Source organism: Ambystoma mexicanum, chromosome 3q, assembly GCF_040938575.1.
Source record: "Ambystoma mexicanum isolate Mex_15411 chromosome 3q, UKY_AmexF1_1, whole genome shotgun sequence".
In the NCBI taxonomy this organism is placed as follows: Eukaryota; Metazoa; Chordata; class Amphibia; order Caudata; family Ambystomatidae; genus Ambystoma; species Ambystoma mexicanum.
Window position 1 is genome coordinate 672,870,720 of NC_090926.1, and position 24,357 is coordinate 672,895,076.

Below are 24,357 nucleotides of genomic sequence, written 5' to 3' on the forward strand. Positions count from 1 at the left end.
GAGGCGATCTTCCATGGCCGCCTTTAAATAACAGGTTTATAACAATCCAGGTTGCCAGGCCACTGAGCGAACCGTACGACCCACATCTTGCCACTTACTTCCACATGAGGAAGGAGAAACTGGCGTCAGTGTCAGTGCTCAGGCCCCAATGACTCTCGGCAGCTCCTGTATCGTTGCCTGTGGTGGTAACTGCTGCTGTTCTGCTGGGACTCTGGGGTTTCTGCCCCTGTTGCCTTGGGCTGACGACCAGTCCCCGTCTATGTGCTGCTCAGCCCAGTGCCAAGCCTCCTTCGGGTTATTGAAGTGGACCGTGGTGCCCTTGTAATATATCTTAAGCTGAGCAGGGAAGAGCAGTCCGTATTTGACGCCCAGTGCATGTGGCTGTTTTTTAAGCTGGTCAAATGATTGCCTGGCTTCCTGTACCTCCTTCGTGTAGTCTGGGCAAAAAGTTATCTTGGAGCCGTTGAAGGTAATCGTGCCCTTTGCCCGAGCCCGCTGCAGCAGTGCGTTGCGGTCCCTGTAGTTCAGGAGTTTGGCTAGAACAGTGCGCAGTGGGACGCTGGGCACTGGTCAGCCCGTCGCATGCAGTGTGACCGTTCTATTGAGAAGAACTTTCAGAAGGAATCTGGTTCAAAGAGGTTGCTGAGGCATTGTTCGAGAAAGAGTTCCATGCTGGGGCCCTCTGTCTTTTCGGGTAAGCCAAGTATACGTACATTATTGCGTCTTGACCTCCCCTCACCCTCCTCAACCCTGTCCTCCAGTGTCTTGAGCTTGGTGGAGACACTTCATAGTTGTTGTTGCAAGTTGTGTATTCCATCTTTGGTGTTGGAGAGGCGCTGTTCGTCCTCACCTGTACACGTGGTCAGTTTCTGCAGGTCATGGCGGAGAAGGGATACATCCATGCTAATCCCGTCCATTTTCTGTTCCATGGAAGAGCTGGAGTCCGCTATCACAGCCATGACGTCTTTTAGGGACAGCGTGCGCACTGTTTCAGCCATCGCAGTGGGTAGGCCCTGGGGATTGTGCGCTTGTACTCAGGCCGTTGTATATTGGTTGATTCTATTCTGGGTGGATTGCTTTCTTGTTTTGTCCTTACCCATGTTTGTTGCCAGTTTCTCTCACCCGTTAGATCAGGATGACCAAACATACTATGCGTGTGCGATGTCTTCCACTGTGAACGGTTGGAGGTCCAGTCGCTTTAGCCGCAGCTTGCGGGCGTGTGGTGAGTCCAGTCTTATTGTTCTCTGGTCCTCGAGGAGTTGCTCGGCATTCACCAGGCAACATTAGTCCGCTTTCACTATGGTTACAAAGAACGAGTGGCCAAGAGGCTACCGATGATCTGAGGTACTTCAGGCTGTTACAGCTAGATCGGCTTAGGTGTGCTGCTTCCCTGTTGAAGCCCAAACGGTTGCAGTGGCCTGGCGGTTCCGGAGTGATCTGTTCGCTTGGGCCCTGTTATATGGTCCTGATTTCCATACCAGACTGTCAATAGGGGGCACTGCGGTGGGGCCAATCCTACGCCATCAGTCTTTTGCAGTTGCCCAGCTAGGCGAGATTTTGAGTCGAGCTCAGGGCTGCAACCTCGCACTGAAGGGGGGCGCCAGTGCCATTTACCAAATGTGGTTGCAGCAGGGGCGCTAGTGTTTCACCAACAGCCTCTTCGTAGTTCGTGACCCAGGGTACCTTGGGGTAGTAGCATTGTGCAAACATAAATTGGGTTGTTGTGGTGCCGAGGAATGCCTAGTATCTGCCTCTCCTTGTGGTCTTTAATTCTGCCTGTTAGGCCACGTTGTTGGTGTTTGCGAGGCAGTGTCGGCATGTCCCCCCTTGGAGCACCAGATGTCAGAGTGTCAGGTGCTTCCCAGAGCGCAGTCCAAGACTGCACCCAAAGACGTGTATGCCGGTGCACAGGGGAATCTGCATGGGCCTCCTTACTTCTCTCTGTGTCGCCATTGTAAAACCAGCCTGTATTGCAGATGTCGTGCAGGTAGCTCCTGGTGCCTTCACTCCGGCTTGGCGCTGGGTGCAGCAGCGACTATGTGTGGGCTTTGTCAGCCGCTTGCCTCCTTCACTGTGTAGTGGTCTCTCGCACCTTCATTACATTGTGTTACACACTTTTACTTATTGTGCACAGGCATCTTTATACCGGGCCCACCATGTGCACGTGGGCTGCTTCCTTCCCACAGGAGGTATTCCTCCAGTACGTAGTATTTTTACTGTTGATGTAACTGCAGCGTTCGCAGGTTTAGCCTGTACGGATACACAGTGTGGGCAGCTGCAGAGATCTTGCCCTCAGGGGATGCTGGTTATCCGTGTGTGTCGTGGCAGTAATAGGTCTCCTCTTCCGCGTTCCTTGGATCACAGCTTGGGAGCCCAGCTCAGTGTTTCATACGTTGTAGCTGGGGAGGTGGTTTGTCTGCAGTCTCTCTGGAATGCTGTTGGCAGACCGCACTATGCCCATTGCAGTGTCTGGGGGATTCTCTTTGCCGGTTCCCAAGGGTGGGGGGGTTGCCCCACCACCACCACCCATGCCGGTCTCATCCAGAGGGGGCGTCTGTGCACTATCTCCGCGTATGGCAGCACCCCTGTGGCAGTCCCAGGCAATCTGCTTCTTACCCTGCGGGAGGCACCACACTGTGTCGGAGTCAGCCTCGTCGGTGTTCCGGATCACAGCTGCAGCAGCATACTACGGCGCGGGGGTCCACCCTACCCCCTTCACCTCCATGTGTTCACATGTCCATTTTGCCCGGGGACAGCAGAGGTCTGCGGCGGCGGTACTCAATCAAGCCCGTCTGACGGCGCTGGATCGGTTGTTAGTCGCAGTGGGTGGGTGCCGTATTGCAGTTCTTGCTTGTTTCTGATGCGTTTCACTGCGTCTCGGAGACGGCGGCCATCTTAGTTGAAGCCGGGCGGCATTTGTGTCCACTTTCTGCCGTTGATATCTTGTATTCTGTGCAGCACATTTTAAACACAGCAGCTGTTGTACATTGCTGCAGGGTTCTGCTGTTCAGGATTATCTTTTTCCTGCGTTTTGGGATTGTCTATCACATGATATTTCCAGGATGTTGATGGCGGCCACAGGAGCACTGAGGATTCACGTCTTCGTTTGCTTGCTGGCCACGCCCCGACGATGTTTTTCTTGATAAGATTCTGCTTGTACTCATTTTCAGCAGAACATTCTTGGCAGCAAAGTCCATTGCTGGTGCACTCCTCTGTGTATGAGATTAAAACTTCTTATCCTTACAAGATCGACTTGGACCTTTCTTCCCTGGTGGGTAGTATTCTCTCTGGTGTGAGCATTCAGGGACTTGCCTTCACATGGTATTAAAGGTTTCCCTCCATTTACTCTGAAAACAACACATTTACTCCTCTAAACATATATGAAATGTAGGACTGGCACCCACTACAGGACTAACACACCTCTAATGTCAACATGGCCGCTAATTCTTCCGATTAGTCACAGTAATCAGCTGAGGCAAGCACAACAACCCTGCCTGTCTCAGGACCTTACCTCCACCCCACCCCCTTTTGTTTTCTCATGGCTGGTGTTTATAAACCATCGTCAGACATTAGTTCAACGTAACCTCACAAGGAGCCACTTTGTAACAGAATATTGCTTGAATACCGCCACAGTGCTGCAAGCCCCACAGGTGCCTTAACTGTCTACTGATATTTACTTTAACTTCCCCAGACACCCGGGTTCACCAGAAATCCCACACTTTCAGGAATCCCTGTGTCTACCCTTCCCACACAAAAGAAATTGAAGACACTACATACTTTTCCAAATACTCATTTAGAGTTCAATGCACCCACCTACCATTATTTTTCCACTAGTGCTTTTGTATTTTATTTTTAAATTCTCTGGCAGATGCTTACCCCAAAACACCTGTGATTCTTAAACAGACCAAATGCATAACTATTATGTCCGCAGTTAATTATCTCAGCCATTCTAGATAATGTGTAACTACGATTGCTTCATAATTAGCTGACAATTATGGGTTTCTCATTGACATTTTGTTTTCCTTCAATCCCTATCTCTTGTTATATATTCACTTCACTAAACACTTTGGATGTATTATCACAGCATTGTATAAGACAAAATTATCATCTTGCTGACAAATATGCAGACTGTCCCCACTAAGAGGAACAACCTCACCCTATAACACCGCCTCATTGGTGATTAAATAAAAGATAAAGAAATTCCAGGCACTTAGTATTCCCTGCTCCACATTGAGGAGGCTAGATCTAATGTACACTGTCTCGCTATAGAACCTATATACTTGTGTCTGGCCTTTTTAAGCCATTGTTTAGGTATATGTGTATACTTGTTGATTAGGGAGAGCCTCCTCGCTATCCCTTTTAGATTGGCAGTGCACCACCGGACACTTAGGGAGTGATACCCCTAATAGGGTCAGGGTGTTCGTCTTGGTAGGAACAGTCTGCATGTGTGTTCTGTTAGCAAGATGAGAATGTTGTCTTTTTTTGTAAATACCTCTCCTAGTACCATTCTTTTGTGATAAAAACTATTGCCCTAACCGCAGGAAAGCAATGTCGATTTGGTTTACAGTTAAGCCCTAGGTGTTTGTTATCACAGCATTGTTCACTCTACTTTGCCATGCTACAGAGTAAATGCAGCCTTGACAAAGCATGCTTGAAGTTGTATTGCCATAGAAACTAAACCATTAAAAAACTACAACCACTAAAACCATGACTATGGGCCTGCAAATACTCAATGAGACTAATATGTCAAATATATTTTTCTAACATTGAGGAACTTTTTAGAGATATCATAGGCCTGTACCTTCGCGACCAAATCGGGGTTACTTGGTGATTATTAGCCTTTTTAGGGTTTTTGTCTTTTGTGGTTGGTTCTTTGTCGCATGAGTGTAGGTCACTACGGAGACACTGAGTTTCTCTACTCCGTTTGTAAACTGTAGGAAAAGTTGCAACTGTGCCTGCACTTATTTGCGCCAAGATAAATTACTGGTGTATTTCCTTTTGCTATAAATGACAAATCCAAAAGTTCTGTTGTATTTGATAAAGTTTTTTATTTTGAATTTTCAGCCCCTCTTGGATGACACGTGTTTCGGCATACAACCTGCGCCTTTTTCAAATCCGGGCCTTTAATGTGCCATTACGGTTCACACAAAGAATAATGTTCTTGTTGTAAATTAAGCACTTTTAGTCTTGGGCTCAAACCCACCTGAAAATTCTGCGAAACACGTGTCATCCAAGAGGGGCTGAAAATTCAAAATAAAAAAACTTTATCAAATACAACAGAACTTTTGGATTTGTCATCCATAGCAAAAGGAAATACACCAGTAATTTATCTTGGCGGAAATAAGTGCAGGCACAGTTGCAACTTTTCCTACATGTCATAAATATAAATATTCCCACTAGCCTGCAGGTTGCCTCCACTGGCTATTGACTCTGTGTTCACAGCAGCCTCAATAGGTAGCTTGAATATTGAACTCTGGGAGGGTAGATGTGGCGGTAATTGGGAGACGTAAGCAGGGCCCAGTTGGAAGCAGAGTGTGGAGGCGTAGACAGGGGAAAATGGGCAAGGATGCAGTAAAGATAGGATTTTGGGTCTTGAGAAGTGTTATGTAGGGGTTGATGTATGCCCGCTGGAGTTCTTTGAGTGTGTCTCACGGACACGGAATTCTAGAACCTTCCTCAATATTTACTCAAACCATTCTTTCTGTTTTGGAGCCTAAAGGCTGTCCTCACTAGTTGTGCCAGGTTGGCTATCTTCTTAGTCTGTGCCTCAATCTTGTAAACATTTCAAACTAGCTTTGTTGAAGAACACAAACATCAATAATGTGAAATGCTGATGAGCCTTCTGTCGTTTTCAATATAGATTTCATGAAACCAAGAACACCATGGCAATTTATGTGTGGCGTGCCAATAGATGTAATTCAATCTGCATACGGATTTATTTATTTATTATTATTACATTTATAGCAGCACACAAAGCCCTGAGGCATCTAGGTGCTATGCATGGTTACAAGAATAAATTCCAAGTGAAGGCTAGGTCAAATCGGGTGTTAAAAGGATACAACGGCAATACCTGCTGGTGTGTCTAGAGTCGGTCCAATCAGGTGTTACAAGGCTACAGTGGCCATACATGCTGAAGAGTCTGGTTAGGTAAGGTCAAGTGTTACAGGCCGGGATTACAGAGTCAGAGCCAGCAGTTTAATTAAACATGCAGAAGTCAGTACAAAGTTACAAGGCCCATGCCGGATAAGCCGCACCCAGTGGGGCAGGGGGATATAACAGCAGTACAAGGCTGCTCAGGCCAGTGGTATAGCGAATTTTAGTGGTATCGAGATGAGTGGGAAAGTGTTCTGTCAGGAGATGTGGTGGCGCTGTAAGATGTTCTGGTTTGCTTACATTGGATGCAATACTCATCAGAGGCAGTGAAAAGAACGTTGGTGGAAGGGCCAGAAGAGTATGAGCTCTTCTTACCTGTAGTAGCGGTGAGGTGATATGGTGCTCAGCAGTGGTGTTGCTACATCGCAATATATTTTTTTGTTGTGGAGCAGGGGATAACATCAGGTCTGGTCTTTGACCAAGATCGTTGTTCCTGATCGGCACCTCGAATGTTGTGCAACATAGCTGGGCCAGTGAGGCGGCCATTCCCGGATAGGCGCAGATAGGGTAATCAGGCCTTGGATATGGGCCTTTGAAGGGGGCTGGCTTTGCATGGCAGCTTCCCTCGATAGGCTCTGATAATGTGGGCAATGGCCAATGCGCCAAAGGTAGAGGTGGGACTGGGGATGGGGCAAGGCAAAACCCATTCCTTTCTAGCGGTGAGGTGCCTGCCATCTTTAAATGGACACAATACAAGGGGTTCTGCAAGGTTCTCCTTGCATGTGGCTTCAGTCTGGCGGGTGCTGGCCAACTCAGTCCAGCGAGATGTGGGTCACACACAGTGTGCTGCAGGCTCCGGTGTTGTGGGCTGACCAATTGGAATTATGGGATCCTCCAATTTTAACTTTTGGCTGAAACACCATGTGTTGATGTTATTTTTGCTAATGGGTCAGGCATTCCCAGGCACCTGGAGAATGGGAGATGTGCGTCCACCCACAGAAACTACCTAACAGTTATTTGTCAGTTTCACAGACAATAAGAAATCAAAACAAATATACAGGTGTGGACAACAATAATCATATATGAGGTAATAACTTCCAGTGTCCATAACTTTGGGTGGCTTAATGCCGACATAGAGAGCAAGAGTACACACCTCAGTTTTCATATATCTGCTCAAACAAAGAAGTATTATTTAGTAAGTATAGTTTCAATTGTGACCAAATATCATTAGGTCGGTTAGACAAGGGGGCCATAGAAATCCATACTTCTTCCATGTTATTGGACCAAACATCCCTCAAGCACTGTTCCTTAGTAGGAGTTCTCTGATGCATCCAGTGCAACAAAATACATCTATTAGCAAGGAGAAACCCTACATTAAGCAATATGCGCGAGGATATAGGGGTTATTTCATATTGACCAAACAAGCACATAAGTGGGCTACCCTGTAGGCAACTTCCCCTTATATTTCCAAAACTAGTGCATACTTCACCCCAAAAGTCTGCTAGGTTTGGGCAAGACCGAAACATATGTATGGTAGTCGCTTCATCAGAACCACATTTGTGGCAAAACCTGCACAATCTCATTTATAAAGGCACATTCTGGCAGGTGTGTAGTGCCACTGTTCAATATTTTATTATGAATAAGCCTACATTTCTAATTCATGTACGCTTCCCGTAGCAAGTTACACATGTCCCACAACATATCATCTGTAATATCAACATCCATATCTCAAGCCCACTTATTACGAATTTTGGATTCTCCAACTGGGGCCAGGCCCAATACTAATTTGTAAAGTGTGCACACTAGGTGGTTACAATTCTCCTCTCTTGCAGTATAAGAGACACGGGTCGTTAAGCGGTTCATCTGGGAAGTTCGCCCGCAAGATCCGCAAAGCTGTGCGAAGTCTATAATATTGTAGTAACCACAGGGGATTTCGACGCACATTAGAGATGGCATCCGAGATAGTAATGAATTGCCTAGCAGAATACATGTCCCTTAACTTTGTGCCTAAACGCATCCAACCCCCGGAAAGACCCATATCAATAGTAATTGAAAAAACGTAACAATTCAACAAGGGTAAGTCCATGCAGTATGGTTAAACCACTTTAGTAAACGGAAAAAGCATCCTCTGAGCTATGATCTCTGCTCAATCAAACACGCACGTGTCTGTATATTTAGGATTAATCAACAAGGTTCTAATGTCGTATGGTTTGACAATATTCTTTTCCATCTGAAGATGAGGGGTTTTGCTGCCCGACCGAAACCAGTAAGAGGCATACTGTGCCTGTGCCACTATGCAATGTGGCTTGAAATCAGTGGCTAGAAGTGCCGCTTTATCATAAGGTTTAGTCAGGTAAGACCATTTCATGCGAACCACACCAGAATGCCACATGAACTTCAGTATTAACGAGTTCAGTTATTTAAAGGAGTGTCCGGGACTTTTGGAAGGATCAGCATTTTCAATAACGAGACTTTGCCTGCTAACGTGAGCGGCAAACATTGCCACCTCTGTAGTTTGATCATTAGTCCATCCAGGTAAGTGTGGTGATTATCTTTACACAATGATTCACATGTGCTGGAGATCTTCATTCCCAAATATGTTACCTCTGGTGTGGTCCAGTGAGCAGAACAACTTGGATTTGGTTTGGTTCACACAGGGCCTCATCACGAATTTGGCGGTAACCCTTAAATCCGGCAGTAGCGCTATTACCACTGGATTTAAGGGTCCGCCAAATCAGGGCTTCGGCAAATTTCTCCCCAGCTCTGAGATGGAGAGAAATCCGCCGAAAATTCGCGCTCATACGGCCGGCGGGAAATCCACCGGCGGTATGAGCACGAAAATTCCCCATTGAGGCCAATGGGGAATGGGGCATTCCCGAATTGGCTCAGTGGGGAATGGGGACTTCCATTACCGCCAAACCCATGATCTGGCGCTAATAGCGCCGGGGGGGTTTGGCAGTAGGGCAGATAGCGCCAGCGCTATTAGTGCCGGCGTTACTGCCCAACTCGTGATGAGGCCCATAATCTTGAGAGAAGTGCAAATTTAGCCACTTCAGTCACAATGGGCCCTACATTTTCTAGTGGATCACAAAAGGGTAATAGAAGGTCATCTGCATACAGAGAAATGATACTTGCACTCCACCGATTCTCAGACCGCTGCGTGAATGAGTTAGTTTCACCAGGTCAGCGAGTGGCTAAATAATAATTGCAAACAGCAACGGGGACACTGGCCATCCTTGTCGAGTGTCCCCCTCTATATTGATCGGGTCAGACAATTTGCCATTAGTACCTATCCCAGCTGTAGGGGGTGTATACAATAAGAAAATATAGGAAATAAATCACATCCTTAAATGGGTCAACAGGTCCTTTGTGATACACTCATGCACCCTGTTCACAATTAGGATAGAAATATTGTGAGAGATGGTACCTTGTCCCTTAGTCAGCCTCTCGAAGACTGGCAGTATCGCTCTGCCACCAAAGTCATCTGCTTGACCCAGAAAAGCCTCCTTCAGCGTGTCGTAGCCACAAAGCACCACAGCAGGCTGCATGCCAAGGTAAACGGTGAAGACATCGCCATAGATCTCCCTGAGCTGAAAGATGGAGAAGGAGACCAGTAAAACAGGTGACATGATGGAATGTCAGCAAAGTTCAAGGACTTGCAACTTTTGAAGAATGGTCTTCCTCTTCTAGGCAGACTGCAGTGCTACACAAAAGTGCATTTATTAATGGTTCCACATTTTTGCTTAGTCTGCTTCTCTAGCTGCTGATCAATTGTTCTCCTCCCCAGGTTTTACACTACTTGCAATCCTACTGCACATTTCATATCATTTCATCACAACATGCCCCGGAAATCACACATTGCCCATCCTATACGTTTTGAAATCTTTCAAAAATAAAACATCTTCAGAATATGACAGAAAAGACATTACTAGCTGCATGCAGCAGTATTTTATCATTAATTTCTAAAGTGAACAAGTTTTTTCCAAGTGGGCACTGCTTCAGAAATCCTAATTTTCTCTAGTTGCTGCCACACAAGGCAAGTCCTTTTCTTTCTCAACAGGATCACTTTCGAACCCATGTCCCCATATCTAATCGAGCGTCTAGGGCTATGGCTACCACATTCTCCTCTGTTCCTTTCCCAGCGTTTTCATCACAGGCTAAACTAACCTACCTCGATTCTCAACGTGTTGATTTATTTCTGGTCTTCTCCCCCAATCCTTGTGCTCTTTTACACAGTGAGGAACTCTACAGAAGCACTGAGCACGGCCACCAATCACCTTAAATGCATTTGTTAGAATTTCTTGCACATCCCAGGTCTCAGAATATATGCACAATCCTTCAAATTCCTGGACATGGTTCTTTATGTTGACTTTCAAAAACACGTCTGTTGAAAATTCTTTGTTTGAACAATCACAACAGCTACACCATGTTCTCCACACATGATTATCCACCTTCTCAAGTAACCACCCATCATCATTTGCAACCTCTCTAGATACCTTGCTCATATTAAAATACCCTCCATGAATTCCATCACCTTTCTAGTCATTTCACTCTTGAAATATTTAACCTCAAATTGAGGACACTTATGTAGATAACAACAACTGCCCATTTTGGAATTGAACATAAAAGAGCAAAATTATGCCACAACTTTAAATAATACATTTGCTTACAAATATAAGTTTGAATAAGGGGCAGTCATAAAGGGCAGGTTTATTTTTATTTGACCTTTTGAGAATCTGAGTCAAAAATGGTTGCAGAGTTCTGCATTTTATCCCTTGCTTCAGAGATTAGACATTTTCTCACTGCAGTCCCCACTTGTAAATCCATCCCTGGCCTCCAGCATTCCCCGAGCAACCTTCTATTTGATGCAGCTCATGAGCAAGACTCATTCATAGGTCATTGACGTCGCTCATTAAGACAAACTGATCTTCAACAGATCTTTGATTCCATGTTTCGGAAAGAGGTTTTTCTCTTGCCTTTGAGGGTCGCCAGTAGATGGTTCAGTCATCTATCTCGTGCAGAACTATCTTCAGCAACAGCACCATTTTATTCGGGAATGGTCATTCATCGCAATCTTGCACACCGGAAACATAACATTCTTCAGATGCTTTATACCCTCAGTTGGTACGGCCAGTCTAGACCTGTAATGCACAGCCTGGTTTATCACGCATAAACCAGATGTAATCCTGCATGTATGATCTAATGTGAAAGGCCACTCTACTATGTGTGGCATGTGTCGCACAATGTGTAGTTCATAAAGCAGTCAACGCTATTTTTGTATTTTGTATTTTATTTGGAATTTATATAGCGCCTTAAGCCAAAGCGCTGTAGATAGGATAATAAAAACAGTACAATAAGAATGAGAAATGCAAATAACATGGGGCAATCAGCCTTGACATTCAGAATGAAGAAGATGGGATTTCAGTGATGCAGGAAATAAAGAATATAAAGAAATAGAACAAAGAGAGAGTGGCAGGGCATTCCAGTGTAATGGAGCCAATAAAGAGAAACAACGGAAATGTTACTGAGTACAAGGAGGCCGAGGGACAAGAAGAAGAAATTGGGAACAAGAACGGAGAGAACGGGATGGAGTACAGAATGAAACAAGAGTGGGAAGGTAGACGAGAGCAAGGCCATAGAGAGAATTAAAGACAAGACATAGAAAGTTATATTTAAGTCGCGAGTGAAATGAAAGCCAGCTAAGAGTAATAAGAGACAAGGCAATAGAGTCATGGGGGCAAGAAGATAGAGAAGAGGGATAGAGGCATTGAAAACAGATTTCAGAGGGGCAAAGCGAGTAAGGGGGGAACGATAGATAACACCCCATAACCAGACCGAGGCCAGTGTTGTTCTCTTCATCAAAGTAGCTCTCTCTGCCCGTCGACCACAGCTTGTGAAGAGAAAGCCATTAATAGCATCTCTGGTGTTAATCATACTTGCATGTACCGCAACTGCATACTTCCCTGGAACAATGCTCCATTAATGACAATTTTTAAACTGTTAAATTGAGTTTAAACGTTTTTGCCTCATGCAAATGTTGACACGTCTTCATTAATTTGCTCATGCCATACAAGGGTGCTGGAAGAATGCTGCCTCCGAGTTCCCAAACACCCGGATCTTTGGGACATTTGATCACAATTCAAAGCAGTAGAAATTAATTATCATCATTCTATTTATACACATGCCAAACTTATGGCGTTAGTGCTCAGTCAAAGAAAGGTTTGCATGTAATGAATTACTATTATCTAAGGTCTAATATTACTCTTGTGCACAGGGATAATTTCAAAACTATTTAAATAGATTGTGATAGGCAGGTGAAGATGTCTAATTCATGATTATATGCATTATTCCTGGTGTCTTTTGCTATTGTAAATTATTTTCAGACAGAATAAAGAGGTATCGATGACAAAAGGTCAGGAAAACTACATCACATTTTGCCATTAAACTATATAATCAAACTGAATCAGCTCCTAATTGGAATTCGAAGTCAGTGTTTTCTTGACTGCTTTTATTAATCACTGAAAAACTTTAGTTAAAGTATAGTTCAGTTGAGCAGATTTAACGCAACAAAACACTTGAAATTCAGTGTATGTGGGAAGTCATGACCAGCTTAACTCAGCACTTTCCTGTTGATATCCTCCATAATTTTGTGTCCCCCATAATGCCTCTGTGTATGTCATTGTGGCTCCATTCTCTTATAATATGTATGTGCTCATGGACTTTGCAACGGGAACGCACTGAGCTAAGCTGTTCATGACTTTCCACATCCACTGAATTTCAAGGGTTTTGTTGCGTTAAAATTGCTCAACTTAACAACACTTTAGTTAAAGTTTTTTCAGCACATTTCAAAGGTTTTGTTATACCATAGTTTTTATACGGCCCACTTGCCGTAGCCACTATACATGTCTTTTGAGCCCACTAGCCATGCCCACTGTACCTTTTAAAACACTATATTTCTATCCTGCTCTGTAGCCATGGCCTTCGTCCATGACCATTGTCCCTGACCTTTGGCCATGGTTCCTTTACATGTTACCCCAATAGCTTTCTTCCAGTGCCACTATCCATGGCCTTTGGCCATGCCCAGCGTTCATGGCCATTGCTTTTGGCCATGACTAGTGGCCCCACCGTCGGCTGTGGCTTCTTTACATGTTGCCCCAATAGCTTTCATCCGGTCCCACTAGCCATGGCCTTTGGCCATGCCCAGTGCCCAGATCCTTTGGACGTGGCCAAGCTAGATATGTAGCTCCAATATGTTTCCTAAATGGGCCCACTAGCCGTGGCTTTGGCCAGGACTAGTGGCACTGAACTTCGGACGTGGCCACACCACTAGGGCAAACTAGTCATGGCCCTTCGCTGTGGCCCCTTTACATGTTGCCTACTAGGTTTCATTTGGGCCCACGAGCCATGGTCATTGGCTGTGGCAACTTTCTATGTTGCACCATTTAGTTCCTTAAAGTAACCGAATAGCCATAGCCTTCGGCCAGACCCATTACCACCCACCTCACTGTAGCTGTAAAAGTCCCCTTTCTTTGTCTTAATCTAATTTTTTTTAACCATCTATTTTTTTTTTAAAAAACGTTTTTCCCATGACCTCAGTTATCAATGTACTACAGATAACCACTGTTGCCCGTAACCGTACACACATATCCATGGTTATCCATCAAAAGCATGCAAAATCTAAAACTCTTCCCTGCCCTGTCATGCACCCACCAAGTGTCCCCCTCCGGATGCCATACTCCCCTCACTCCCCTTAAGTTCTTTTTACCTCCCTAGCCCTCTCCCATTACCCCAAACACTTGTACTTTCATCTGACGCACTTTCATTCCTGATCTAGTTTTCTATCATAACTGCGGTTATCCTGCAGGATACCCGCGGTTATGCGAAAACATTTGAGCGCTGAACTTGGTCCCCAGCCCCCAATTTCACATGGTGTCTTATTCCCCCCTCCACACCTCTAGCCTGATGCCATTTCCTCCCCCAAATGTCATTTTGTTTTCCTTTTCCTTTTCGACTGATCCCAATTATACCCGTTATAACCGCGGTTAACTCTTGCATTGAGAAAAAGAAAATGTTGGCTTTTTCATTTCGGAACAGCATTGCTGATGCATTGTATTTGTATTTATTTTATTTGTATAGCGCAAACCAGGCCCGGAGGCTACCGGGCGCATATCTTCAGAGCAAAAGTTACATAACAGTATGACATGTCAAATAACATTGAAATTGAACATAGTAATCAAGCACATTGTTAGTTCGGTCAGAAATACATAGGTCATCAAATTTTCAGAATGCAGCTTGGTCATTAGATGTGACTAGCCAGCGTTTGGCTTTTTGTTTGAATAGATTCAAGGAAGGAAGGTTTCTGATAGTAAGGGGAACAGAGTTCCACAATTTGGCTGCCAGAACTAGGAAGCTAGACCCACCGGCTGTTTGGAGCTTGTATCTCGGGATCAGTAGGCTCTGGCTAAGGGTAGATCTTAAGGATCGAGATGGGGTATACTGTGTGAACCGTGAGGAAAGATAGGTGGGAGGCAGATTATTCATGCATTTGTAGGTCAGGGCAAGCAATTTTAGTGAAATCCTTTGGGTGACTGATAACCAATGAAGGTTTTTCCTGGTTTCCGAGATGTGGGCTGATCTGGGGATATTAAGGGCTGCTCTGATGGCGTTATTTTGTATGATCTGGAGTTTGTCTAGGTTGCCTTGATTGGTGCATTGGTACAGTGCATTGCAGTAGTCCAATTTGGACATGACCAAAGTCCTGGCAAGAATTGTACAGTTATGTGTGGAGAGAAAGGGGCGGCATGCTGTAATCAACTTGCAGGTGTAAGCAGCGGCGGCAGCCACTGCGTTGGTTTGTCTGTGGAGGGAGAGTGTGGAGTCGAGGTAGATTCCGAGAGTTTTAGTATCTTTGGAGACTTTTATAGAATTTCTGTCGATATTAAAGGAGCTAAACATGGGGTTCAGCTTGTTAAGTCTTTGCTGTATACCTAGGATGAGGAGCTCTGTCTTATCATCATTGAGACAGAGCTCATGTTGAGCCATCCAAGTTTGGATGACAAGGTATATGTCATTTAGGGATTTCGAATCTACTGTGTAATCGCCCATGATGGGTACGAGTATCTGGGTGTCATCCGCATAGTTAGTGTAGGTGACACCCAGATAGTCAAGCAAATCGAACAGGGGTTTAGTGAAAATATTGTAGAGGGTAGGAGATACGCACAACCCTTGGGGGACCACGCAAGGGACTGTCGCAGGGTCGACAGAAGAAGTTGGGGAGAATACCCTCATCTGTCTGTTATCCAGGAAAGATTGAATCCAGTTAGTGGCATTGTCGGAGAAGTGGGCTGCTGTTTTCAGGTGGTGGCAAAGGATTTGGTGGTTGACCAAGTCAAAGGCAGCAGATAAGTCTAATAGTAATAGCAGGGCTAGTTTACCTTTGTCTTTAAAGTCCTCAATTTGGGTTTTAAGATCTAGGAGGGCTGTCTCTGTACCGTGCTTGGGTCTGAAGCCGGATTGTCTCGTGCCTAGTAGATTGTTCGTTTCCAGATAGAGCAGCGTATCTCCAGATACAGAACTATCTAAGTTTTTTAGCAGAAATGGGACCGTCGAGATGGGCCTGTAGTTGGTTGGGATTTCCGGATCTAAGGTAGGATTTTTTAGGCGAGGGATGACCCAAGCATCCTTCAAATTGTTGGGGACCACTCCCGATTGAAAGGAGGAATTGATAAAAGTGGTAATGAAAGCAGCGAGGTCATGAGCCGATTCCTTGATGATCGGGCTGGACATGCGTCCCCTTGGCAATTGGAGGGTTTTAAGTTGCAGATGATTTTTTCAACCTCCGGGGTGGTGAGCGGTGTGAAGCTGAACGGTACCGGGGCACCTGGGGTGGCTATTATAGGTGGCAGTGTATTGCTAAATATGGGAGTGTGGAGGGAGTTTTGTTTGGCGTTGATTTTGGATTGCAGAGCAGTTATTTTATTGAGAAGTGCATTTTGTATATTATTGCACCAGGTGCTGTCTTTGGAGCACACATCAGGGGCAGGTGAGGTGGATTCTAATTCTTTGAGAATTTTAAATAATTCTCTTGTGTTGGATTCTGCTTGGGATATGCGCGAATTATATGTTTCTTTTTTGGCTTGAAGGATGGCTTCCTTATAATTGAGAGAGGTGATCAAGAGGGAGGCTTTATTGGCTGGGCTAGGATGACTTTTCCAAAGAGCTTCAGCCTTGCGCTTTTCTTTGCGCAGAGCGTTGAGCTGTAGGGTGAACCAAGAGTTCAAATGGGACTGTTTGGCTTTGCAAGTTTTTAGTGGGGCAATGCTCTCGATGGCTTTGATCATCAGGCTGTTGAAGGCGTCTACTAGGACAGTGGGGTCCTTGTCCTTGTGCTGCAAAGCAAGAGTGTTCAAGCAAGGAAGGATGAGAGGAAGCAATTTCTCCCTGGTAATGTCCTCATTTCTGGTGGGTATAGCGGGGCTATGGTAAGTGTGGGCTGGGGGTTGGTGGCTGGCAGGAGGAAGGTAATAACATGATGGTCAGACCAGGCGCAGGCAGCATTGGAAGTGACATTGGTATTACAATTGAGGTCAGCTAGCCAGTCGAGCGTTCTACCCTTGTTATGTGTGGGTTCATGAATGCGCTGCTGGGAGCCTAGGTTGGAGAGGGTGGTGGCAACTTCAGAGGCCATGTGGTCCTTGGGATCGGAGAGGCCGAGGTTGAAATCGCCTAATAGCAATATCTGGGAATTGGGCTTGGTGTTAGTTGGCAAGGTGGATGCAACATCATCAATAAATGAACCCAGTGGACCTGGAGGTCTGTATATAAGGTGGAGCGTTGCTGTGTTAGTGGGAGAGAGGGATAGTTTCACTGATAGTGATTCTGCAGAGCTGAATTGTGTATTGGTGATAACTCTCATGGTGATCTTGTCGCTATGTATGAAAGTGACTCCTCTTCCTTTAGAAAAATTGGATTGACGGTCGTTTCTGATAATGGTATAACCCTTGGGTAGGGATAAGGTGAGGTGTGGGCCAGAGGCATCATGTAGCCAGGTTTCGGTAATGGCTAGGAAGTCGAGGTTATGGACAGTGATGAGGTCTGCGATGTCAAGGGCATGAGCCGTAAGGGATCTTGCATTGATGAGGGCACCCTTGAGCGCTGAGGTGGACGGGGGGGATGGGTGACGCGGGTACGTTGTGCTGTGGAAGGGCGGTGTAGCTGCGCTGAGTACAAGGTGGTCTGGGCAGTCTAGATCTAAGTCTGATGTTCCTATGTTGTAGTGTACATGGAAGGTTTGGTGTAGGTTTGGTTGCAAAGTGCTTGAGCCACAAAGCTGGGTCGTTGAGGTAGGGATTCGAGGGAGGGTCTGAGCAGTGGATCATGGTAGAGGGACGAGTGAGATGGGAGTCGTGGTGTGTCTTAAAGATGCTGGCGAGGTGGCTGCTTGCAGTGAAGGATAAGGATCCTAAGATGACTATATGGGTGAGGTAGAGGCTGGCAGGGGGCATCAACTGCATGTCGTGGCTTGTTAGTTAGCCAGAAGTGTAAGGTGTAGTGTCAGGTGGAGGAGTTGCAGTTAATATGGCAATGTCTGGGTACTAAAACACCGTTGGCTATAAAGCAGCGGTGGTAGCATCAAGATTCAGAATAAAGCAATTAGGCTAAAATCAGTGGTGGTGGCATCTAGATTCAAATGATGCTATTTGGGCTAAAATCAACAGTTCGACAAAGTCAATTTGGGCTCAGTGCAATAGGCATCTAGATTCAAAATAATGCAGCTAGGTTAGAATCAATGGTTCGACAAGATCATTTGGGCTAAATGCCATGGGCATCTCAATTCAAAATAATGCAATTTGGCTAAAATCAGCAGTTCCACAAAGTCAATTTGGGCTCAGTGCAATAGGCATCTAAATACAAAAATGCAAATACGCTAGAATAAGCAAGTCAACAAGATCACTTGGGCTCAATGCAATAGGCATCTAGATTCAAAATAATGCAATTTGGCTAAATTCAGCAGTTCTTAGATGCAGTTGGACTCAGTGCGCTGAAGGTAACATCTATAAATAAGAGACGTTGGTCTGAGAGTACATGGGGGAACACTGGGGTTCTAATGCATATGGGTAGCTCATAAATTTCGGATAGGATGATTTAGATTGCAAGGTGGCAAGTGGCCAATATAGGGGCGTGTATTTAGGATCTAGTGGCATAGCACCACAGTGTACATGGGCAGAGGGGGGGCATAGTGTAACAATGATAGACTACAATGGACACAGATGAAGGATACTGAGAATGAGTAACCATTAACAATAGTAAACAACTTAGATATAGCTATAATTGTGGGACACATATATAGCTATAATTTTGGGAGAAGGAGGCAACCCCTTCTCTGTCAAATATTTTAACAACTACTGGGCAGAATAGCCCCAGAACCCTCCCAGAAATTTGATTAGCCTCCCTCAGCCCCTCTGGTGCAAAGCACTAAGACTGTTATAACAGTTTTAAGGAGCAGGGGGCACCTCATTTCTGTCAAAAATTAAAAAACACACTGGATGGATTAACCCCAACTAATCAAAGAAATTATGGAAAGCTTTGTGCTGAAATTATTTCTCAATTGGTCTGAATCTTTCGATACATTTTCATGCTATGTCTGTTCAAAAACTGCACTTTTTCTGTATTGGAAAATCAATGGGAGCAGGCTGAAAACTGTGGCTCTTGACAAACTGTTTGGAAAATGTAATCCAAATCCATCCAGCAAGTCAATGGTTATTAGCAATGCTACTTTTTTCATTTTTGAAAAGACTGTCAGCCTCTCTGCTGCAAAGCACCATAAGAGATATAGCTATCATTTTGGGAGAGGGAGGGCTTCTTCAGCTAAGACAATGCGGGAGAAGTGAATGTCTCCCTTCCCCTGGCCTTGCTCAGATTTCGTTAGGCACAATCCACCTGGTTCACTACCCTGCCCGGCACTGTGACTATGAAGAATGATGATGATCTTTCTTCCTCTTGTGGGTGCTGGTGCAGACTCGCTGTTCTTGCTTTACTTGCCTTCTTGATAGACTTGGTTTACTCTCCTGCCAAGTATTATCGTGCAACCCAAGGTATGACTATGTCTCTACCCCTTGGTCAGGGTACCAGACCCTTTATTCTCTGCTTTTTTCACCCCTTTGGGCTTTTCACCACCTTCTCAGGGCCCCAGCGCCTGCCCAGCAGCAAGCAACCTGGGTTTCCGTTGGTGTCTGCAACCAGCCGTGGGGCTTCCCTGACTCTCATGGTCTTCCTTTGAGCTGCAGCAGCTCTGCAGCTGCAAGCTTCCTTTGGGCAGAATTATTCTCCCTTCTCACGCTTGCAGGTTTTAGGAATGCCTGGAGCTTCATTCTCCGGGGGTTGTCAATTGGTTCCCCCACTCTGAACTGGCCCCTGACCTTTCGGATCCATTCTTGGTGTCCCAGTTTGCTTTCTTCCTACCTGGACTGTGCTGGCTCTTGCACCTCCTCCAGGGAGGATCAGACAACTTGTGCAGACCTTTCTTTTTTGTATCCTTAGAGTGTTCGCATTGACTGGAACACATACCTTGGTGCTGCAGGGTGTTCCTCATTCCTCTGCAGTTCTTATTCGTCCCAGTATTTACATGATTACTCTCTACTGGGTTAGGAGGATTCTTCCTCATCTCAGTTGTCTCATGCACTCCATATCGGTAGTCCCCACTCTTCTTCATCTTAGTAGGTCTCACAAGGAAGGGGTCTTCTATTCTGGATGACATCAATCAGGCAGAAACATGTCTGGAAATGCTTGTGGTTTTATGCAGAAAAGATGTGAGCTAGCAGTTTGGGCTGGACTTACCCTTTTTGGGGTGGGACCAACCCTGATTTGCATATGGTTTATCCTCCTCCTGTAGTGGCTTGGCAGACTGAAAGCCAATGGACTGGAGGGTTGCCCAGAGCCTTTCCAGTGGTTATTATTGATTTGAAACTTCTAGCCAGAAGCTTTTGGCTTTGCTTAAGTCACTCTGAGTGGGATGGGTATGCCCAGACATGCGTCCAGTGCCTGCTGGGCCTAGAGACCTAAGCTACTCATCAATGATGCCCAATGAGGTCAAAGCATGCCTGTGGATGATTGTGGTCTCATGCAGAAGAAATGTTACCAAGCAATTTGGTTGAACTGCCCCTTTTGAGGAGGGACCAAGCTTGATTTGCATATGGTCTTTCCCCTTCTGTAATGGTTTGGCAGGCTGAAACCCGATGGTCTGGAGGGTTTCCCAGAGCTGTGCCAGTGATTATGATTGATTGAAAACCTCCCAGCCATCACTTTTTGGTTTTGCTCGTCATCCCGAGTGGGACAGGTATTCTGGGACGTGTGCCCCGAGCATGCTGGGTTTAGAGGCCCAAGTTACTGCTCACTAATGCCACTCAATGAGGCCAAAACATGTCTGGTGACTGGGGATGATTGTGGTCTCATGCAGAAGGGATGTGATCTAGCAGTTCAGGCTGGACTGCCCCTTTTGGGGTGGGACTAAGCCTGATTTGCATACAGTCTTTCCCCTTCTATAATGGCTAAGCAGGCAAAAGAACAGACCTGTTGCAGTCGTTATGATTGATTCAAAACCTGCCAGTCATCACCTTTTAGTTTTGCTCAAGATTCTAACTAGCAGGCAGTCTACCGTCCTCCACTCCTTCTCTCCCTGCACTCTGAAATTCTAAGCTCTGCCTATCAAATCAAGCTCACTGTTATCTTTCTTGCCTTAGAAACTGTGGATCACCCATATGTCCTAACGATCTGTAACATAAGAGTCAAAGATATTCAACTCATAAACTGATCTCCACCGCTGGTATTTGTTACCACCTCTTTGCAGATAAGACAGACCATCTTTTCCTAGATTCACCCGTGACCTGTGTTAATGGATCTCTGTGTCTTGACCATCTGTCACTGGATGGCACTTCAAAATGTTATGCTCAACTCCCCGAAGGCCACATACCGCCACCTGCTTTCCTGCAATGCCCTAAACCTCCTTCCCTGGACAATATCAGTTTCCCATAATCTATCCCCCTTCCTAAAAGTTCACAATCTTGGGGTCTCCTACAATTAACCAAAAACTCTTGCATTATATTGCCTACACCACTGCGAGAATCAAGCAATCCCATATCAGGAAGATGTACACTTTTCTCACCTACCATTACATGAAATCATATCTCTACCCTTGTCAACTTGATTACTGCTGGTGGAAACATCTCATGGGATTTCCACTGGACTCCAATGTACAAAATGACAACATTATCAACTTCACAACTCATACCCTCTATAACCTCCCCCACCCTATGTTTAAGTCTGTGTGAGTTACTCATCGAAGCACCATATACCCAAAAAATACCAATGCAATTACAAACAAATACACAACACCCCATGGTAAATTGCATATGATTACAGTACCACTTTGAAAGGGTCTTGCAGAGCCTTTCAGCATAATCAGTCAGGCTATGGAAAATGATTGATATCAGATGTAGTAGTTGCATTCTCTTGATAATATTTTTAAGCCCAGACAAGATGAGCACAAGGATTTTGCTAGAATTATTAATAGGTCTGGTAAACGATTTCTCTGATCATGTTCGATGGAGGGAGGAATTTATGCTGAACTGCCATTTTACAACAAGATTAGGAAATAGTTATTTTTCACCCCGCTATTGATCAACGTTAGTTCATTGTGTCTCAGGAGGATAGCTCAGGGGCAACGTGCTTGCGTTGGAAGCAAGACGACACGTAGCAACACAGTTTCGATCCCCAGTCTGCGCTTAGAAACCTCTGGGTATTAAGCGCATTAAAATTAACCAATTACAACAAAATTACAATTACAATTACAATTGTGAAGGAAACAGAAATGTATGCATCTAGTGGCCCTTTTCAAAACCACTGCATGATAAAACCCTACATGTAACAATATCAACAATCTGTACAAAAAAAGTAATTATATGTATTTACGTACGTACGTATGTATGTATAAGGCTTTATTCAAATTGTAAATGTTCAACTGATTAAAGCACAAACACACAAAAAACATTCAATACAAATATCATTAGACGAATCAAACACCCTTGGTGTGACAAAATTCAACAATAAAATCACATAGCAAAGAAAATAAAACAAGTTAAAACCACCAGTGCAAATATGCACTTAAGCAGTTAAATTATCATATAATACCCATGTCATATTGTCGCTTTCAATGTGTTTGATTGACGACAGAACTTTTCTCAATTAATTGCTTACAGAGTGAAAAAAAAAACCTGTGTCATTACAAAACACCAGAAATACAAAAGCAGGGTAGGAATTTCTAACATTAGATAATATCAATATTGGTATTACGCAAACTGGTACATTTAGAACATGATTAAAGGAAATGTAAACCCGATTCCAACCTGAATGGATACCATCTATCCAGCTGCCGCTCTTGTTTATTCCAAGAGGGGAGCTAGGAGTTTATTAGTAAAGGTTTCAAACTAAGCCTGGTTACTGCCCAGCGTTCAAACACGTTTAATTGTAGCTAAGGGGCAATCGGACACCAACATTTTCCCTATTTACCTGAAGCAACAAGTTTAAAGGAGCTCAGTCTAATTTCTAACTTGGTAAATGAAAAGATTGTACCCCACAAGTTAGGTGATTGGATGACTGTTAGACATTTCATCGCTTGTCTCACCCTAGAGTGAGCAAAAGAAAGAGGTGGTGCCGGAACCTTAAGAATTAATCTTACACCTCTGGAAATTGCTCTGGGCAACCCTCCAGACCATCGTTCTTCGCCTGCCAAGTCATTACAGAAAGGGGAAAGTCCATATGCAAATCAGGCTAAGACCAGCCCGGACTGCTAGGTTGCATCTCTTCTGCACGAGACCACAAGCATCTCCAGACATGTTTCTGCCTCATTGGGCATCATCAGTGAGGAGTAGCTTGGGTCTCTATTGCCAGCAGGCAAGGGACCCACGTCTGGGCATACACATCCCACTCGGGGTGACAAAGCAAAAGGAGATGATGGCTGGAAGGTTTAGAATTAATCTTAAACCTCTGGCAATTGCTCTGGGCAACCCTACAGACCATCGTTCTTCACCTGCCAAGCCATTACAGAAAGGGGAAAGCCCATATGCAAATCAGGCTTGGTCCCACCCATGAGACATGAGCTAGTCTAAAATAAGATTAGCCAACCCAGCTCTGCCATTGGATCAAGTCGATAAAACACATTTTTATCAGGGCATTCTTCCATAACTCTCATATTAGGGACATGCCTAGTTCCAAATATAGTTTACAGATGGTAGTCCAACGAGGCAGTCCAGCAGCATGCAACAGAATTGATTTTCAGAGGCCTGTAGTTTATAGGGATCCTCAAAACCCCAAATATCCACACTTTATGGTCCTGTGGTCTTGGTGCAGCCATTGTAGGGACAAGCTGATTATGAATAGAAAACCAAATTTATCAACAGCACATGCACTTTGGGATAATTTTCTAGCCACAATGCTTAGGTGCTCAAGACCTCAGATTTTTTGTAAAGGTCACCCCCAAATATGTGAAACAATCTTTCTCCTCGATCTTCTCGTCCAATCCAGCGCTGTATATAAAACCCCTTTCTGTGCTTAGATTTCAGTGAACAACTAACAACCACTGATTTGGCTGTGTTAACATTTAATTCAAGGGAGGCCATAAACTGAATGCATCTATTGGTCGACAGCATGAGCTAATATAGGTGTTTTTTATAACCACAACTTGGTAGGTCTACTTGGCCTTCAAATAGTGCATTTTCAAGAGTGTTCAAATATAGGGAAAATAGCTGGAAGGGGGAGGGTAGCTATCACAGCCCTGTTGAACACCCCTATTTATGCCAAACCAAGATGTAAAAATTCCAGGTCGCCCTAATCTGACAGATGCCCTATTATCGTTTTGGAGTTCTATCAAAACCCTACGCATTTGTTTCGGTATACCCTGCAGATGCAGTATCTGCCACAGTCTTGGTTTTTTAACTGTTTTGAAGACTGCGGACAAGTCCAGGAATGCAACATACACAGGGAGCTTGTAATTATATGTTATGTAATTATATAAACAAGGCAAATGTAGGACTATGTAACTGAACTAAATATGAAAGTATATTAAACTTTATTTAGCAGTACCTAATTTGTTACTGCTTGTTGGTAAAGTGCTTGACCTTTGTATGGCCTCATAGTGTTCAGTGCTGTAGAGTTGCGGACTGGTGGTGAATTGTAGTCTGGCAATGCCTAACGCATAGCAATGTGAAGGTT

At 44.7% G+C, this 24,357-nt stretch overlaps 1 protein-coding gene across 1 annotated transcript in view; it reads right to left on the bottom strand.

The window, feature by feature from the left end:
• LOC138582868 (cytochrome P450 2C23-like) overlaps nt 1-24,357 on the bottom strand; it is a 294,173-nt gene that overhangs the window by 102,399 nt on the left and 167,417 nt on the right. The window contains exon 2 of the mRNA XM_069654560.1: nt 9,521-9,683. Coding sequence (XP_069510661.1) covers nt 9,521-9,683 — 163 coding nt within the window. The remainder of the gene's footprint in view (nt 1-9,520; nt 9,684-24,357) is intronic.